This window comes from Elaeis guineensis, chromosome 7 (genome assembly GCF_000442705.2).
Source record: "Elaeis guineensis isolate ETL-2024a chromosome 7, EG11, whole genome shotgun sequence".
NCBI lineage: Eukaryota > Viridiplantae > Streptophyta > Magnoliopsida > Arecales > Arecaceae > Elaeis > Elaeis guineensis.
The window spans coordinates 74494743-74516315 of record NC_025999.2 but is presented as its reverse complement, the minus strand read 5'-3'; the positions used below and the strand labels follow the sequence as shown (position 1 = coordinate 74516315).

Genomic DNA, 21573 nt, shown 5'->3' with positions numbered 1-21573 from the left:
GAAAAATTGTGTTGATTTTAGAATATTTTGAATTTGGCTAACAAAGGAAACCATCAAACCAACACACAAAGATACGTTTTGTTACAAATTTATGCATATATTATGTGTCATATAGACGTGTATGAAAATAAAAATTTTGGGGTCGACACAGATAATACGCATCAATTTGCATAGAGGGAAAAGGCCATGGATCACCCACCATTCATCACCGACCAGTTCACCGGGGAATACATAACTCAATGGCTGGACCCAACTGACACCACCTACTCCACCAGGTTTGGCACTAATGGCACTAATGGAGCGCGTAATGCGGGTGACTGGTTGCAGAATCCTTAAACAAACAAGTCAACTATGTTGTAAAATAATTAAGCCACATCTCAGAAAGAAGCACTTAATGTTAAAACTGAAACATCATTTTAAGAAGAAAATGCTTGCACAACCTTAATAACCTGCTGTGATGCCAAGCTAGCATAGCCTAGCCAGCAGGCGGGGAGATCTATTGGAACGGGTGAGGAAATTTCCAAGATAAGGAAGTACCAAGTTCTAATGGAGTCTACTTCAGAAAGAAACAGTTAATGTTAAAATAATTAATATATAATTTTAAAAAAGAATACCTGCACCCTCCTTCTAACTAGGAAATTTTAGTCATCAATAAATACAAGGATAGGCTCACACAATCCCCTATAAAATAATATACTATACTTACTAAACCTCGATCGAATTTTAATTACTCCCACAAGAGATTAGGAAAATGAACTTGAAATAACAATTTCTTCCGGCAACCCAAGACTTGCTAAAAATTAATAGCCGGATAGATGAAATAGAGAACAAAACTATCATCTTTACTTCCAATGAAGCCGAATATAATAATAGGAATCTTCTATTCTACAAACCTGGTTGATTTAAGTGTTACCTCTTGCCAGTTTAAAAATACAATGTTATCTTTACAATCTACCTCAACATAATACTTGATGTCGGAGTTCAAAAATATACACAAGTTATTGATAGGCTTCCTGGTTTGTTTTAGTGCGAGACCAACTAATCTTTAAGCCCCCCACCCAGTCGTTACTTTCAACACGGGTGGTCATTCACCAAAAGCACATGACCACAATATACAGCTGGAAGTTCCTATCTAGTTCACACATAAACAGTTCTCTTGTTTAATGTATGCTGGGTGCCACAAACTCCTGGCAAGCTCCACTTTGTATGATCACCAGGCTAGCACGGATCAAACTTCATGAGCTTGCTGAGATGGTACAGCTCTGGTTGATCTTAAAACTACCAAGTCAGTTGCATGATAGTGAGAGGTTGAATTAGCAACAACACTTTTTTTTTTTACATCACATATTGCATACTACATAGAAAAAATAATAGGAATACTTAAAATTAATCTATAGTTGAGAAATTTGACAAACTGAGCCTTCACTTATCAAATTATGAGACAGACATCAATGCAATCTGAGGGACGTTATTTTGAAAAATCAGTTTTTCATTTGAATATAGTAAATGGTGTTAGAAAAATATGAATAAAGCAGGCATAGAAAGAAAAGACATGCCTTAACAGCTTCTTCTTAAAATAGACGAGAAAATCCAACTGATGCTAACGCAACAAGGCACAAAAGTGCATGGGACCAGTCTCTGCACTCCCAATGAGTTAGCCTCAACTATGAAAGCAAGGTCAGCAAATGGCATGTTCAGAAACACCATGATCAACAGAATTGCAGTCTAGAACAATTAACTAGGATTTTATGCTGAACAAATGAATGCAAACCTACAAACTGTGAGATGTCACGACCTGGCAATTACCAGTTCAGCTGACAGAGTCTACGACCACATGACTTACCTGATGAACCACTGCTTAACAACTCAAAGTAATGAGTCTTCTCCTCTGTCATAGAAACTTGGAAAGTACATTAGGCAAACAATCTAAAATAGGCAGAAGCTCAAAATCTTCAATAACTAATTACCACCTAAAGTAATTCCATACCAAACAGTTCAAACAGTGCATACCCACACTAATGACAGGAAGACCTGCATTAAACGTTGAGGGCAAACATCAGCCAGCTTCAATGAACTCAAACATGTTGAGTAGAAAACAGAAACAATGTCATCACAAAAACTGAAGCCATATGTAGCTATTAGATACCAAGCAAGCAACACAAGAAGAAAAAACCAAATGATTAGTCCCATATATCAATCAGCACAAAATCATTAGAAATCAGATCATCTAGCAAGTTCTACTAAGAAAACAGATATAAAAGAGATCAACATCTTGGATGCACAGATGTCTACATGACGTAAAACTCCAATCCTGTGGTGACGATAGCATTGCTAAGGAGCAGCGAACCTATTATGCAGTTTTGACGGATACCATGAAATATGATCAGCTCTTTAGCCCAACAATCACTGCAATGATCATAACACTAGAGCAAGATTAAAGATGTGAGTTCCAAACATCCAACTAGTTGAAGTCATAGCAACAGGAAATAAATCAGGTCACATTAGCTCCAAGAAACCTCAAGCCTGCCAAAACAATTCAATCATCATCAAAACCTAAATCCAGAATTCCCAAACACAAATTCAACAACAAATATGAAGACAAGTAGACAATGTAATCATTGGAGTGGGAAAGAATGGAAAAATAAAATCAAAGGCATAGCATTTGCCTCCATATGGTATTAGCTGAGAGATATTCTCTGCTGAAATAGAAGGTTAGGAACCAAATGCAAGGCATTTGTATTAGACTACTAGCACAATAAATCACGATATACATAAAGCCTCTTTGTTTCAATAGACCAAACTTCTATTTCAGTTTTTTTGTTAAACCAATATCAGAGTATCAGGTCTTGTCACATTTCTCTTACAGGAAAAGGCATGTGAAAATCCTATCATCACTATTATCTACATGGACTGAAGTTGAAGTTACATTCTCTCCATAATTCCCCATCTGATCAGACCAGGTTCCAATTCCAATACTCCCAAGCCATCCATCTCTACCTGATCTGCCCCTTCCTTTGCATAACCTTGCCCTATCTGATAGGACCAACTCTCCACAATATCAATCCATCTCAAATCTTCCACAATAGATCCTACATGTGTATAACCAACCCACTTGGATTAGATAAAGATCATTAAATCAGACCAGATTTCTCAAACTACACGTTTGATTACTTTCAAGCTGGACAAAATATATGGATACAGGACCAGGACTTGAATCCTAACAGCGTAGAGTCAATGTCATGTTTGTTGGATCAAGGAACCACAACATGGATCATGATCAAGGATGTCTGAAACCTAGAGAGAAAAGTCCGGTTTTGAGGATTGGTTACCCATGCATCAGATAGATATAAAATTGATTGCAGTTTCACTATACAATACATGCAAATTGCATGTGCCACCAGAGCATATAATCCTAACCCCCCCCCCCCCCCCCCGGCGAAAACAAAACTCTCTCTCTCTCTCTCTCACACACACACACACACAGAGTATGTGCATGTTTTGGCACAGGAAGGAAGGGGGGCGGGTCTTTCAGTTTGCATTCTCTCAACTCTCTCCAATTTCTCACATCCTGATGCCATAAATGCCTCCTAAGTGCTCTTTCTCCAGCCTTTCCCATTTCAAATAAGACAAGTCTCTCTACAAAGAGGCTAAGAGAGAAGCATAACAACATGGATCTGGTTTTTACTTGATCCAAGCTGATCAGATCAAATCTCACCTATCAACTATCATTTAACATACTCTTGTTGGATGTATGTCCTAGAAGCTAATCTTATCTGACGCATATTATATTTCTAGGACATGATTTTGTACTTAATGGGCAATTATATTACCATTCATGTTTTATGTGTCCATAAATCATCGAAGAGATTAACAAGATGATGATACATATTCTCAAAGAGTTAAAAATTTGAGACATACGTCATTGATGATTAATTCCTAAATTGCACCTGATCATAAGATCATCATGGAGACAGTGATTGATTCGATTAGATCGATGCACGGATCGCTTTCTCTAGACAGATGAGTCTCGAGTCTGCGGTGCAGCGATACTAGAGCGAGAGTGCAGGTGGTTGTTAGAGAACAACTAGCACTGAGCGTGACTAACATAAGAAGTCACATGGATCTCTGCTCACTCGTTAGTGACTTTCTCGATGCTGCAGTTGTGTGACTGATCTTTTGATCTGCGGTGCCACAACTGCTCGGAGTGAGACCGCTGGAGTTTGACTATACATAAACATTGACTCAATGAGTCAATATAGTAGATGTTGGCGATAGTTGATCCACTGTAGGAGTAGAGGACACATCTAGATGGGATCTATCGATTCTAGCAGAAAAGAGTAATCCTATGAGATTTGAGAGGTTGAATCTTTAAAGTCTATGGCCATAGCAATATGATTGATGGAAAAAAAATTTCATGAAAATCACTGACGGATTCGAGCTAATTGAATTTATCATATAACCGATATTGAGGTTTGACAATTTATCTATGACCTGCTATCTGATCGGGACTCACGATAGAGGGACTGTATCATACATTAACTGCATCTAGAGGTTCATTACTTTTTATTCTGTTGGATTGCCACTACATACTGCTAGGTGTCACTGGTGGATTGTGAGACCCACGAGCATCATCTTGATGATCGATGATCCTTGATGGATAGTGTTGGAATGATTTCAACCTATTAAAAAAAATTTCGATGATATTATGATGGAGATCACAATATATCTCACTACCAGTCAGAATAGAGCCTATGGGATCACACACAGAGATTTTTGACTGATCAGATGGTTGAGTTACGATTATGAATCGCAATTGAATTTAATAATCAATGTAATTGATCGTTTATCTAATACAAAAGTTGTAATTAAGTAACCCACTAAAGAGTAAGTTATAGGAGGATTAATTAGCAATTGCATTGCTAATTGACTCAATTTGATAAAGCAATGAGACTTGGATTAACTCTAATTGAATGATATTCAATTTGGCTTGTCTAAGGTTTGATTTGATCAAACCTAATTGAATTATGAGATAATCCAATTGCATGGAAGAATAATTCTTAATTTGATTAGAATTTGGGTGCCATCTAATTTCTAATCAGATTAAATTTTAATCTAAATAGATTGGGCTCCTAATCAGATTAGGATTTCGATCTATTTGAGTCAAATCAATTCATAATCAGATTAGAATTGATTTAGTTTAAATAAGCCACCTAAAGAAGAGTCCTAATGGTCTAGGATTTCTTCCCTTGCGCCACATTATGGAAGCCTCACACCCTACTTTGTTTTGTGCCAATTTTTCCTCCATGTCCTAGAGAAAGAAACAACATGAAAAGAGTTCACGCTAATGCTATCTCACTATGGGATATGGGGGCACAAAAAGGATAAGGTGCGACACAAATCTAGTGTCCAAGGTAACATGAACTCTCAACCAAAGGCCCTAACTAATCCTATTTAAACAAGGGATAAGAGGAGCGGATGCTATGCTGATAGAGATCAGATTTTAGAAACGCCAAACCAAGGGAGGTGCGTGAGAAAATTTGGAAAAGAGAGGGCGCGGCATCAAGGGGTTGGCGTGAGGTTTGTTGGCTCTTATCCTTTCTTTCTTACCAACAACCAAAGATTGGTTGTTAGGGTCTTCTCTCTCCATCTTTTGTCCAAATTTTAGACATGGATTTTTCTCTCTTTTGTCCAAGAGTTGAACATGTTTTCTTAAACCTCTAGCGTAGAAATTTTATGCATGAGTTTTAGAAAGAGAGAAGAAAGTGCTCTTCTCACAATCTCTAGCATAGAGATTTTCATCTTCTTATTTTTTTCTCCTCTAAAAGGATCTTGAGAAAAAAAAAGAGTTTTCAACCGTCAAGATGCGATCTTTACAAGGGAGCTAGCACTCCGATGAAATTAATAAGCTTCTGATCAGATTAAGGCCCTATGTGGATACCCATAGAGGTTGGACGCTTGTGCGGCTTCAAGAAACCTTCGGAAGACATCCACGATCATCGGTTCGCGGTGTATATTGATCCACGTTAAGGTATGAAGATTAGATCTTCTCTATTTATTCTTCTCTATTTGATTTCTGTATCTGAATCCTATCACATATGTAGATCTTATTGTATGGTTTTAAGATTTGATCTTATGCATGCTTAGATTAAATTAGATTTAATCTGAATTTTTTTAAATTTTTGCTGCACTTACGTCTTGAAAAATTTTGCATGCATGAAACCATAAAATCCCAACAATGGTATTAGAGCCACATCATATGCATGAAATTAGGATTTAGATCTGAAATCTGTAGAAAAAATTTTTAAATCTAAAAATTTTTGATATCGTTCTGACATAAGGTTGTCCTGGCATAACTTGTTATGTTGTATAGTTATCCTAGAACGATATTAAAAATTTCTGATTAAAACAAAATTTTAAATCTGATTTTTCTTCATATATATGATACATGTTTTATTGTTTAGATATAAAAAGAGTTTCGAGATCTATTTTCATTCGTATATATGATAAATGAAAGTATGCTTAGGTCTGAAATTAGTTTCTATGATCTAAATTTAATTCATATATATGATATATGATTGTATGCATAATCTGAAAAGTATTTCGAGATCCAAAACTTACTTTCATGCAAAGAATTTAGATCTGAAAATTTAAATTTAAGATCTAAAATTAGTATTTGTGCATGAGGGATAGGTCATGGGTAGATCAAATTAAGTCATGTAATTGGATTATACCTAAAATTTCTGATTTGATCATAATAGGTCAAAATCGATTTAGTAGTTGATCAAACCGAGTCAAATGTTGATTAGAATTAGATCAATAGAGCTTAAGATCATACAATCGTTGTTGATCGAATCGATTGACACCCATATGTAGAATCGATTAACTCAAGGACCTAATTCGGCTATGTGGCTCGAGCCTGATTCGCCTAAGCTAATTTATTTGAACCAATCGACCTATTGATGTCTAAGGCAAGTAATTGAAAGATGGTTCTTTAATTAGTTCCGTTCGCTGATCTAGCCAATTTATTGGTATTTAAGAAAAATAACAGAGAACCCCCACTGATCTCCACTTACCTGATCAATTTAGAAGATTAAGTTTTGAATGTGGTCGCTTGATGTTTTGGTTTAGCCTATGCCAATTAGATCAGCCATGTGATGACTGATTATATTAGACCTAAATTTAAACCTCCCCATAAATATTAAGTCTAGTGGTCTTCCACCATTGTAGATGTACGGATGTGCTACCAGTATTGATTGTTCATGGCTGGTCACAGTGGTTCAGTTGCATCGAAAACACGTAACCATTCTATTAATAAAGAGTTACTCCAGATAAAAATGGGATTGAACCCAATAACTGTTAGGTGAGGAACTCAATGATGGCTTTGCACCTACTTGTGAACAGTAAGTCTGACTTAACTAAAGAGTGTGAACAATAATTGTTAAATGAGCTCACATGACTTGGAGACCAAGTCGCTGCAACATGCTTAGAGAAGCATCTGAGCAAAGAGTTATTCATGCATCGATGTGCGTGTTACCAATAACTGTTAGATGAGGTATACGACATTAGTGGGATCGCAGTATCCACTAAAAATCTAGTTGTCGCACTAGGATTTTCGTTTCTCCATCCGAAAAATGTGAGAGATTTGAAAAAATAATGGGAGCCTGTTTGCATCTAAAAATTCTTAGAGCAAATTATAAAACAAGTACAAACATGTAACTAGAATCTTTACTCTCTGTTGCTTATTGTGTCAACTTCCAATCCTCTAACTCGAATCTTAGTTATCAACCGTTTAACCGAAATTAATTACATAAACTGACTCAAAAATCTAAGAATCATTCTTAGTTTTAAAAAATTAAGCTATGTTCTTTATCAGGTTATTCCAATGTTATCAGTCTGTCCAACTCAAAGTCAACGAGCTATACTTGATAAGTGGATGGACAATGACAATAAAGATAGGTACTATATGTTGGCGTTCATATCAGATGAACTCCAACATATGCATGAGCATATGTATACTGCCAACGACATGTTGATTTATTTATGTGTTGTGAGATGATCAGAGTTGCACAGCGCATAAAATACGCGATGGACAGTCAGTCGATGATCACTATTTGATAATGCTCAAGGACATTAAGGAGCTTCAAAAACTCGACATGACCATGCACAAGAAATTGTTTGTGAATTGGATCCTGCAATCCCTTCTTAGTTTGTATGGGTAGTTTATGATAAACTACCATATGAATGACCATGATGGCACTTTATCTGAATTGATCAATATGTTGGTAACTAAGGGACCTTGAAAAGTTCAAAAGTACATACCTGGAGAGCCTAAAGAAACAAAAATACACCTTAAGAAGGCATGTCAAAATTGCTCGATACTGTCATTACAGTTTCTTCTTCTCCCAGTTAAGTATTAGACTCTAGTACTTTTTATGCACTTTATTGTAGAGTCTAAGAAAAAATAGAGGGTTGAGGGAAGATGAAGTAATCTTTAAAGTTGGCAATAGGACAAGAATTGCTACTGTGGCCATGGACATCTATCCTTTGCGACTACCGTTTGGATTTAGTTCTTAGAGACAGTCTCTATCATTTGCATGGTGATGCATCTGTGAACTTAATTGAGCGAGCAATGAATGCCATTGGATCTGAAAGATCCAGTGTTGAGATAAATCTGAAGTATATGTGGTACTTTAGGCTAGATCATATAGGAGAAGAAATTATTAACAGACTGGAGAAACATGGACTTTTGGGCTCATTGACTATTGAGTCATCTAGTCTATACATTATCTCTTTAAGAAAAAATAATCAAGCTACTATTGTGGAACAACAAGAAAAGGACCATTGAGATACTTATCCTGGTACACATTTATGTGTGCAGCCTATTTAATGTACTAGCCAAGGGAGATTGTCTCTACTTTGTTACTTTTATTGATGATCAGTCATGGTATGGGTATATATATGTGATACAAATTTGAGGCTTTAAAAAATTCAAAAAATTCAGATATGAAGTAAAGAAATAAACCGAAAAATTTCTAAAAATACTTCGATTAGTTCAAGGATGCAATACCAAAATAAAAAATTTCTCGACTATCTCATAAAAATGACATATTTTCATAGTGAACCCCTCCTAGTAAACCTCAGCTCAACGAGGTATTTAAGAGGAAGAATGGGACTATATGAGATATGTTCCAGTCCATGATGAACTTCAATGATTTATCTTTCTTTCTTTAGGGACATTTTATTTTTGAAATTTACCTATTGAATATTATTTTTTCTAAATCCATTCCTATTACACCGTATTGGATATGACATGGTAAGAAACCAAGTCTTAGTTATTTCAAGATTTGGGGATGTCTAGCCGATGTCAAGGATAGCAGGCAGACATGTTAGAGACTAGATCTATAAAGCTCATTTCATAGCATATCCTAAAAGAATTTGGGATACTCCTTTTTCTTCTTAAAAGATCACAATGTGATTGTGACCCGTCAAGCCATCTTCTTGGAAATGGTTTATCCAAAATGAGGTAGTGGGAGGAAAGTTAAGCTCGAATAGAGTATCTCTGAAGAACAACGAGTCATAGAACCTAAAGAACCTATTCATGATGAGCCAGTACATGTATGTACCTCTTCCACCTCGTAGATATAGTAGGATCTCTCATCCTCTTCAAAAGTACTTAGATATGCTTAACAGAAGATGTAAAGAAAAGTGTTTCTCATGGGAGATAGGAAACATAGAGATGATCCCAAAACTTATAACGAGACGATGTTAGACACCAACTCCGAGAATGGGATGTGAAATAGCTTTCTTGATTAGATATTTTGAAAAGATATCTGTATGGAGTAGCCTTTGAATTTCACTTTCTGTAATAGAGATCACAAAATTTGCAAGAATCTCGGAGTCAGAACATTCATTTCAATGATGTAATCAAATTGTTTGATAAAGAACGAGAAAAAATTATATGTTTATATAAAGATCAATGGGAGTGCTGTCACGTTCTCCGTAATGTAAGTGGATGACATCCTCCTGATTGAGATTGTCCCATACTGACATCGGTTAAAATGTAGTTGTATATAGAATTCTCCATGAAAGACCTAGGGCATACATCTTATATTCTGGGAACATAAAGATCTATAGAGATAGATCCAAATAGATGCTTAGGTTTTTACAGAAAAGTACAGAGAGTAGATGCTGAAATGGTTCAGCATAAAAACCTCTAAGAGAGGTCTGCTACCCTCTTGAGTATAGAAGTATGTCATGTTATGTACTCGATTTAATATAATTATTGCTGTGAATGTCACGAGTAGATATCAGTCGAATCCAGACTAGAAGTGTTAGATTACTGTAAAAAAAAATTTAAGTACTTGAAAAGAACTAAAGATTTGTTCTTGAATTTTGGAGAAGGATCAGAGCTAGGAGTGGGAAAATACACCAATTCAAACTTTATGTTTGATGTTGATGGTAGAGTGTCTACATCAAGGAGTGTGTTCTTGTGTAATCATGGTTCGATATCTTGAAAGGATTCCAAGCAACCAATCGATGGAAGCTGAGTACATTGTAAATGTATAGGATACATTCTGATTCTAATGTTAGTTACCGAACTGGATGTCATGCCATCAGATGCCATAACACTATATTGCAAAGACAGTGGCACCATAGCCCTTGCTAAGGAGTCAAAGTCTCATAAAAAATCCAAGCACATAGAGCAACAGTACACGCGACTACCTCAAGTAAAAATATATAGAGATGCAGAGAGCAGACTCCACATGAAATGTGGTAGACTCACTGGTAAGTCACTTAGCTAGCCGAAGACTAAAGCCTGTCTTGAGCAGATGAAATTTGGTATATGACAGATTGACTTTAGTGCAAGTGAGAGATTGTCAGATGTATGCCCTATAAGCCAATATTGACTGATGCATATCATATTTTTAGGACATGATTTTATACTTAATGGATAGTTATATCACCATTCATATTTTATGTATCCATGAATCATCCAAAGGATTAACAAGATAATGACACTGTTGAGAATTTGAGACATGTGTCATTGATAATTAATTTCTAAATTGCTTCTAATCATAGGATCATCACGAGATGGTGATTGATCCAGATAGACTGATGCACGGATTGCTTCTTTCGGACAGATTAGTCTCGAATCTACGGTGTAGTGATATTGGAGCAAGAGTGCAGGTAGTTGTTAAAGAATAACTGGCATTAAGTGTGACCAACACAAGAAGTCACATGGATGTCTGCTCACTCGTTAGTGATTTTTTCGATGCTGTAGTTGTGTGATTGATCCTTTAACTTGCGATGCTACAACTGCTCGCAGTAAGACTGCTAGAGTTTGACTACACATAAATATTGAATGAGTCCTTGTAGTGGATGTTGGTGATAGTTGATCCACTATAGGAGTAGGATGTGCATTTAGATGGGATCCATCGATCCTACCGGAAGCAAGTAGTCCTGTGAGATTTGAGAGGCTGAGTCCTCAAAGTTTATGGCCATAATAATGTGATTGATGAAAAAGAGTTTCCATGAGAATCACAGATGGACTCGAGCTAATTGAATATATCATATAACCGATATTGAGATTTGACGATTTATCCATGACATGCCATCTGTCAGGAGTCACGATAGAAGGACTGTATCATACGTTAATTGTACCTAAAGATTCATCACTTTTTATTTTACTGAATTACTACTACATACTGTTAGATGTCACGGATGGATTGTGAGACCCACGAGCATCATCTTGATGATCGATGATCCTTGATGGATAGAATTAGAATGATTTTAATCCATCGAAAAGAGTTTCGATGATATTATGATAGGGATCACAATATATCTCATTACTAATCAGAATAGAGCCTATAGGGTCACACAAAGAAATTTTTGATTGATCAGATGATTAAGTTGCGATTATGAATCGCAATTGGATTTAATGATCAATGTGATTGATCGTTAATCCCATGTAAAAGTTGCAACTAAGTAACCCATTAAAGAATTAGTGAGTTATAGAAGGATTAATTAGTAATTGAATTGCTAATTGACTCAATTTGATTGAGCAATGAGGCTTGGATCAAGTCTAATTGAATGAAATTCAATTTGGCTTGCCTAAAGTTTGATTTGATTAAACCTAATTTGGCTATGAGATAACCCAATTGCATGGGAGAACAATTCCTAATTTGATTAGAATTTGGATGCCATCTAATTTCTAATTAAATTAAGTTTTAATCTAGATAGATTGGACTCCTAATCAGATTAAGATTTCGATCTACTTGGATCAAATCAATTTCTAATCAGATTAAGATTGATTTGGTTTAAATAAGCCACCTAAAAAAGAGTCCTAACGATCTAGGATTCCTTCCCTTGCACCACATTATGGAAGCCCCAGGTCCCACTTTGTTTTGCGCCAATTTTTCCTCCACGTCCTAGAGAAAGAAACAGCATGAAAAGAGTTCACACTAATGCTATCTCATCGTGGGATATGGGGGCGCAAAAAGGATAAGGGGCGGCATAAATATAGAGTCCAAGGTAACATAGACTCTCAACCAAAAGCCCTAACTAATCCTATTTAAACAAGAGATAAGAGGGGCGGATGCTATGCTAATAAAGATCAGATTTTTGGGATGCCGAACCAAGGGAGGTGCATGAGAAAATTTGGAGAAGAGAGGGTGCGGCATCAAGGGGTTGGCGTGAGGTTTGTTGGCCCTTATCTTTTTTTTCTTACCAACAACCAAAGGTTGGTTGTTAGGGTCTTCTCTCTTCCTCTTTTGTCCAAATTTTGGACATGAATTTTTTCTCTCCCCTTTGTCCAAGAGTTGGACATATTTTCTTAGATCTCTAGCATAGAGATTTTGTGCATAGATTTTAGGAAGAAAGAAAAGAAAGTATTCTTCTCATGATCTTTAACATAGAGATCTTCATCCTCCTATGTTCTTCTTCTTCTCTAAGAGGATCTTGAGAGAAAAAAAAAATTTCAACCGTCAAAATGCGATCTCTGCAAGAGAGCTAACATCTCGGTGAGATCAAAAAGCTTCTAATCAGATCGAGATCTCGTGTGGATATCCGTAGAGGCCGGACGCTTGTGCAACTTTAAGAGATTTTCGGAAGATATCCACGATCATCGATTCGCGATGTAGATCGATCCACGCCAAGATATGAAGATTAGATCTTCTCTATTTATTTTTCTCTACTTGATTTTTCTATCCGAATCCTATCTCATATATGTAGATCTTGTTGTATGATTTTAAGATTTGATTTTATGCATGCTTAAATTAAATTAGATTTAATCTGAATTTTTAATTTTTACTGCGTACTTATTTTTGAAAAATTTTACATGCATGAAACTATAAAATCCCAACAACTCTTTCCTATAGGACTTCTTACAGGTCATCTTTATTTTTGTATGTTCACAAATATAAACCAGATATATTATTAGTTTTAAAAGTTAGTGGTGATTTAGAATCCCAACCAGATATCCTAGCTATAATAATGCACCATCAACCTCTCTCATCATAGCATGCTTGAGCATGTAATGCTTTGCCTTGTCGTGTTTGAATAATTTTGATTAGTTGTATAAACTATTTGGAATTTTTGTATCGATAGTGGCATATCTCAACACCTTCGTTACACTGCATAACATACGTAACCTTTGTGATTCTCTCATCTTCACATAGAATTAAATAGTTCATGGTGTATCTTTGAAAATAGATTTGCACTAAAGTTTTTCCACTACTACCAACAGAGTAGGTCTAGATGGTAGAGTAAATGATTGTAACCATGATCCAAGTGTTCATGCTATATGGTACTCACACGTAGGCATGAGGAAATTCATATGTTGCATGGCGACATCGACAAGATAACAAAATAGAAATTACTTCTTATAAAATGAGTATACATATTAGACCCTGCTACCAGTCATAAAGGTGAATTGGATATGGTCATTGACAGCAGACAAAATTCAAGCAGCTAGTTACAATGACAAAGATATATATGACTTAGCACATTGCAAATGGTTGGTCATGACGAACAAAATGGCAAGGTCATATACTCAATTGTTAAATATTTACGAATAGTGTGTTTTTAGGCAGTCCAAGGTTAACAATATTTAATTCGATCACACTTTCTAAACATGGGCATGAATCCCAGTAACTTGGGCCAAGGGCATTGCCATGTATGTTATAACAACAAGTAGGACATGAAATGAAAATACTGAAACCAAATGTTTAGTTTTGGAAAATACAATTTATTCAGTTATTAAAAACAAGGAGCTTTTAGGGGTTTATACAAGAAACTTATTTTATATTTTACAATTTATTAGTTAAAACATTATATGGAAGAATCATTTAGTGAAAAATATGACTCTCTCAATAATAAATGCTGTAACCCATGAAGTGTAGTGCCAGAAACTAGTATCAAATCAGACAATTTCTGCAACAACTCTGATTGGTAATAACAAGCCCTGGAATTTACATCAGTCTACGTACGTTTGAGTGTTGAAAACTTACCTTGCAATACCCATATCATATGAAAGACCGATCGGCATCACTTTATCTCTGACATGAACTTCTCATACTCAGTATCTCCACCATAAGTGCTCGATTGTTCTGCAGATGATGCAGGCTGAGATGCTGATGGATTCAGGGCCCATGGTACATTTCCAATGCTCTGTGAGGGATCAACACTAGGAGGTGGTACAGGTGGTGGAATTGGAGCATAGTAAGATGGATATCCCAAAGAAGACGGTGGATATGCAGGTGGAGGAGCAGATGGAGCCACTCCTGATACTGAATCACCATACATGCTGCTCAATACAGGTGCGGTTCCTGTATTACTACTCTGTGGTTGCACCCCAGGAGGAAAATTCTGCATTGCTTCGCTGGAAGGCACGGTCTGAGGTGGTGCACCAGGAGGAACAGTCTGCTGTGGAAGGGGATACTGCACTCCAAATGGGGTAACTGGAGTGTACATGCTAGAACCAGGGGGCGGTGGGGGAGGATAAGAAGCATATGGATGTGGAACTGGGGGTCCCCATGGGACTGGAGCATAACTTCCCGGCGGTGGGGGAGGCATATACTGCTGAGGAGGGTATCCACCAGTTGATGCATTTGGAACATGGTAGCTTGGTGCTGGAGGAGCCGGAGGACCAGGGGGCACAGCAGGCTGTGGTGGTTTACCAGCCACTCTCACAGCTATTACTCTCCCCTCCAGATTGTACCCATTCATACTAGCTATTGCCTGTTGAGCCATAGACACATCAGAATACTTTACAAAACCATAACCTTTGCTCAATCCAGTATTCCGGTCCTTGATAACTTTGGCCATCACGATATCACCAAAAGACGAGAACAATCTGATCAGACCATCATCATCAAGAGTAGGTGGTAGGTACCCGATATATAAATTCGTCTCATCATATTCCTTCTTGATTCCATTGGCTTGTGTGCCTCCAGCATTGCTACCGCTAGCCCAAGGAGGATTGCTCCCAGAACTATTTGATCCAAGAATGGGCAAGGCCGAGCTTTGTTTGGTGAACGACTCCGGGGCAGCCCCACCCAATTCAGCCAAGAAATTCTGGTACTCATCATCCATCTTCTTTCCCGTTCCCTTCATGGGGCAGTCAATGGTGGGATGCCCTCCATCCCCACAAATTTTGCAGAGAACATCACTCTTAAACGTGGTGGTACGGGAGGGGCAAGCATACTGCCTGTGCCCAGGCTCGCCACACAGCCGACAGAACTCCTCATCCCTGATGGTTCCATTGAGGGCCGCGAGCTCCCTCAGTTGCTGTCTCTTGTGCTCATTCAGCGTTTCGTCCACTGGCTGCAGGAGCTTCTCCACCATAGCACAAGCTGCATCGAGAGACTCCTGTGTCTCAGCTTCCACCAACACATGCAAGTCCTCATTCTCCACGGGGTCCGGCTTCGCGTCCCTCTTTTGAGGTATTTTTCCTTCTTTAATCGAACCTTTTCCCCGGATCACGATCTTGGCACCAGTCTCCTTCTCCATCCTCTTCTGTGTATTCCCTCTCGGCCCGATGATGAGGCCTATGAAGTTGTAGCCAGGGTACTCCTTCATGGGGATGTACAGCTTCTTCTGGAGCTTGGGAGGGCGGTAGTCGGGCGGTGGCCGGAACGCCGGGTTGCGCTGGATGAGCTGGGAGATGATCTCCTGCCTTTCTTTGTTGAGACGCTCACGAGCGCGGTACTCCCTTGTATTGATCCGGATGCCCATGTTGTCATAGATGGGCTCAGGGGAAGGCGATCGTGCACCCTCCGGGCGGTCATCGAGGGGCAAATTGGACTGGAGACGGCGGTTTACATCGAGAAGCCGCACGTTTAGGGCCTGGACCTCGGGGTCAAGATCGGCGGTGAAGTCCTTCATGAAATCAGGAAGCTGGATGAGGGCCTGGGGCTCCTCCTCCGCCCAACGGGACTTCCTCTTCCGGCTGCTGGAGGAGGCGTCGCTATTCTGGTCGGACTCCGCCGGAGGGTCCCACCGGCTGCGCCGGCGGCGGCGGCTGCTGGCGTCCTCCTCACCACCGGAGCAGTCCTTGTCGGTGCCGCTGTGGGTGAAGGCGAGGCCATTCTCAAAGATCGGCGGCGGCCTCTCGGAGCCCCCTGGCTTCGATACGGCCGGAACCTGGCCGTCGGTCTCCGAATTCTTTGGCTCCATTAGGGTTTCTGGGGGCGGCGGCGGATGAAGTCCGGGATCTAGGGTTTCCGGTGGTGGTGGAGGAGGTTTATCGGAATCTAAAGGGGGCGGAGGTAGGATTTCGAATTGCGCGGACGAAGAAGATATGGCGGCTTCCTCCATTAGATGGAGATAGAGAAAGAGATTGGAAGAGGATTAGGAGAGGAGGGGAGCGGCGTCGAGGGTAGGAAGAGGTGGTCCTGGGAGAGGTATAAAATAAGGGATGGAAGCCTTGAGGCGGTGCCGGGTTATGACTGTACAATTGATAATGGACGGCTAAGATGAATCGTGTTTTGAACGTTGACTCTCGCCGGAGGAAGATATAACGCGGACGCACGTGAGATTGAACAGGCTGCTGGACGAGCTATGCACCTTTGCGTCGCTAGAATTATATATATATATATTAATGCCTCATATTTTTATTTTCATACTTATTGATCCAAAAATTTAATTTTGATGATACAAAATATTGAGTACAAATCTACTTATTGAATATTTGAAGTTGGTTATAGGAGGTTAAAATGAGCTTAAAATGATTTAATCAAATAGAGAATGGATCTACTCAAAACACCCGAGTCAAAAGAAATTTATGATAAAATTTTAAATTTTAGATTTACAGAACTCAATAATAAATCACGAGTCAACTCTGACACATCAAAATAAATTAGAATATTTTTGTAAGTTGACCTTTGGTTCAACCAAGTCGGACTCCAAAATAATTTTAAATGAAAGATAAAAAATTTTGAAAAACAATCTCTCTAAGAATCAACCCAATAGTTTAAGAACCGATTCTTACCGAGCATTAGTAAACCTTAAGATCAACCAAATCGATTCTAAAATGATCCTGAACAAAAGATAGAGGATACCAAAATTGATAATTTTTCGAGCCGATCTGAATAGAAAATAAGTTGACTCCTGAAGTTTACAAATCGACCTCTGAAGAGCATGGTTGACTTTTTTACATTCGACACTTTAAACGGCTATTTTTTTTTACAAATTTCTAATAGAATTTTCTCACTCCAATGGCTAGTTTCATCCTTTCGTTGGCCAAGAAAGATGTTTTAGGCAATTTTGATGGCATTAAAGGCTTCAAATTAATTAGAGGATAAAAATAGATGAAGAAAATAAAAAAAAATAAAGGAGAAATGAATAAGCATTCGTTGAGAGCTTTCCAAAGAACATCCACTACTACTCTAGTCCTATATTTGGTTGGAGTCATAAGAGGATGGATGGATAAGATTGGAAGAATGAATAGCCTCCATCCACCATTTGATTCAAAAAGTTATAAGAAGGATGGATGAAAAAAAGAGAGATTGTTCATCTATCTTGATCCACTAATTTACATTTTTCTAAATTGAGAAGATGTAAAGAAGAATGGATGAGCATTGATGGATAGATTTTTACATTGACAAAATTATCTTTCATTAATTTTTTGACGAAACTATAATATTGCTTCACTTTTTTATTCATATTATATATATATACTATTAATCATGTACTATTAAATTTTATTACTAATTATTTAATTTTAGTACATAATTTTGATAATTATAATTAAATAATTAAAATTATCTTCTATTTTTTATTTTTATTTAATATTTTTAATTAATTATTTATATAATATTAATTATCTATTTAAAATAAATTATCAATTAATTATAAAATTAATATATGATTAATTAATATTTAATTTATAAAATTATTTAATAAATTAAATTAAATAAAAAATAAATATTTTTATAATTATAGATTATAATGATTATAAATTTATATATTTTTTTAGTATAAATAAGTATTATAAATTAATAATAGTGATATTTTTATCAAAGGATAATCTTGTAAAAATATTATATAAATATCATTTATCCTCTTTTTTTATTCTTTTTATACCAAATAAAGAAGAAAATTATTTCTATCCATTCTTTCATATGTCACGAAATATATGAAAGGATTGATGGAAGTTCCATCCATCCTTCTTTCTCCATCCATCCTTTCTTGCATCCATCATTCATACCAAATAAAAGGTAAAAAAGTTAACTCGAGTATTAAATTGAAGCCTTCAAGCATGGAAGAAGAGCCACCATGACTTCCAATTGTGCTGCAACAACATTTTCATTTGCTCACTAAGGAGCACTTATTTTATTTTCTTCAATTTTATTATATATATCCTTTTCTATAATAAAAAATTTCAAGGAATTAATACTTAGGGCAAAGGTCTATCCAAATCTAGAATTGGATAGTGCATTGTAATTAAACTTGGAAAAGACTTAGTTTGAGGTGGTCTATAGTTGATTTTCATTGAAACTTCAAAAGGTTGATTGTAAGTTTGAAGAAAACAATCGAACTATGATCCTTATGTAATTATAGCTGAATTTTCAAAAAAAATATTTTGGAGGAGTGGGAATGCTGAGTTTAGCATCGAACTACTAGACAATTTCTATGTTTGCCGTAGAACGTTCAATTTCTTTACTTTTATTTGTTTCATGTGCATATCTGCTCTTATATATTGTGATTCACTTCACATAGACTTCTTGACTAAATATTTAATTGCACATTAAAATTTTTGAAAACATAATTCATCCCTCTCTCTTGAGTTGCATTATTAGGCAACAAAATAATTTCCATTGTATTTTTCTCTTAGAAACATAAACCAATTAAAATTTATATGTCTCTTTAAGAAACCTAAACTTATTAAAATTTTATTAAAAAATATTGGACTTTGAGAAGGAGAAATTCAAAATAGAACTCTGGTTGACTTGGAATTTCTATGGTTCTATATATAATAAAACTTAATTTAAACTAAAATCATAATATAGCAAATAAATCATAAACAAATTCACAATAAAGATGTACAAGTAATTTCTTTGAATTAAGATATCTAAAATATTTAAAAGCACGTGCATTTACATATGTGTGGTAGAGTAGAATATAAGGCAAGAAGTCATGCTTTTTAAAGTAACCTAGTGTTTAACACCTACAAATACACTTAAGAATAATATATACACTCAATGGACTTATTTTATCTATCTTAAAAGGAACATAAGCTTAAATCATTTATAAACAAAGAAGAGAGTACAAGGAAAACTGAACAACCACAATGGACTTTTCATGCCTACTTTGTACTCCATGTTAAACTGGAGCTATGATTTTTATAATGACCCAGGATACAAGGGCATGGTTTAGCCATGATTTAATGGCCTGGTTTGGTCCATTGTTGTGCTAGATCGGCTGCTGGGCCATCCATGGATGTGTTGCATGTGTGAGAGGAGAAAGACTCCTTATGGGAGTCTGTCTCTTCCTCTCCTGATCCCATGACAGGGAGGAGTCCTAGGACATGCCAGATTCTGACAAAGCCCTATGAATAGGACAAAACTTCTATAATCAGGCCGATCATAGAAGGAATTATGGTCGGCTCGTCATCATCTGCCATGTGTCAGAATTTACACGGATCATAAAGCAAAAGCAGAGAGGAAAAAAAAATGAAGGAAATACCCTTCATCGATTGTTCCCGATGCTTGCTTCCCTCTCCGTCCTTTACTTCTCCTTCGCCAACCCACCTCTCCTCCTCTGACTCCCTTCAAAGCTGATGCCTTTCTCCCTCCCCTATCCTTATCACCTCCTGATTGCTTTCATACAGTCCTTTCTCTTCGACTAGTCTCTATTGTAGGATTTAAGAAGGCTATATAAAGTGGCATTTGTGGTCTCTAGGAAATTTTGCTGCTGGGATTCTTGCCAAGGATTTAGTGCTCTGGCCCTCTGCTTTTCTCTGGGGTGAAAGAATGATGGAAGAAGAGGGAAGGAGAAGCATGGAGAAGGAGGGGGAACCCACAGATGAGTTCCCTGTGGGCATGCATGTTTTGCCATCGATGTGTTGGAAAATATATCATAAAGTCAATCATCTAGATTGTAGATGATTGTGCTCCATATATGTGTATGAATTATAAATTGATAAATATTATCTGACAGATTCATCATAAGAAATACATCTTTTTAAACAGAACTTATATGTTATGATGAAGTTCTTAGAGCTACTTTCAAAATGATAAAGAAGGATTTATCATGTAGTCCTTAAATTCTACTCGCGACCAAATGATATAATTATTATAAAGATAATAATTGTATCGAGGTAGGTCATTATGTGCCATATTAGTTGGTTGTCCTCTTAACCAAGGGGTGTGGTGATACGGATATGCTATATGGATGATATGTAGGAGTACATTTCACTGAGCGTGATCACTTTCGGAGCACTCTACTGTCAAGGATTGCTATATGTATCCTTCTGACTTGAGACTGGCTTGGTGACTTCAAACAACTCACTATGCTTTGGGGTAAGACTATCCAAATTTCTAATTTGATGATGGAAGATTTTTAGATACAGTCAAGTACTTGTGAAGTCTGAGTGTAAGTCAAGATGGAATTGATCATTCTAAGTAAAATTGGAGATGATGCATTACTGTATTTCAATTCAACAAAATTTTGATCAAAGTAGTCTTATTGAGGAGTCACAGAATTTTTGAGATTGAGATACAATATGAACCACTCATCCTAGGTTGACAGTTTAATCCTAAGTCATCTTTGAGTATCGAATGTCAAAGAGATGAATTATACGATAACTATATCCACAAAGGTTCTAGAGTATTGTTGGATATACATTCGATCTATCCGAATATCGAAAACCATTGCTAGATGATAGCTTTGATTAATACAGAAATCGATTCCTGTGCTACCGGCTTAAGTTCGAACCTATGGGGTTACACACATAGAAGTACCTGTCTGATTAAATAGCTGATCGACGATTATGAATCATTGAAGGATTTAATTATCAATATGATTGATGGTTAATCCTATACAAAAGTTATAATAAATTATTTACTAATAGTT

At 36.9% G+C, this 21573-nt stretch overlaps 1 protein-coding gene across 4 annotated transcripts; it reads right to left on the bottom strand.

The window, feature by feature from the left end:
- Positions 1 to 864: 864 nt before the first annotated feature.
- Positions 865 to 16905, bottom strand: LOC105048904 (splicing factor-like protein 1). Of its 4 annotated transcripts, none has more exons than XR_012142883.1 (3): positions 14508 to 16905; positions 1557 to 2523; positions 865 to 1278 (listed from the first exon to the last, which is right to left on the bottom strand). XR_012142883.1 is itself a non-coding variant. In XM_010928384.4 (2 exons), the coding sequence occupies exon 1, from the start codon at positions 16813 to 16815 to the stop codon at positions 14545 to 14547; it is 2271 nt and encodes a 756-aa protein (XP_010926686.1). In that variant the 5' UTR covers positions 16816 to 16905; the 3' UTR covers positions 865 to 2523; positions 14508 to 14544. The 4 variants fall into 4 exon arrangements, 2 of the variants coding, with proteins under 2 accessions (XP_010926686.1, XP_010926687.1); XR_012142884.1 differs by having other exon boundaries at positions 865 to 1262; XM_010928384.4 differs by having other exon boundaries at positions 865 to 2523.
- Between the last annotated feature and the right edge of the window lie 4668 nt (positions 16906 to 21573).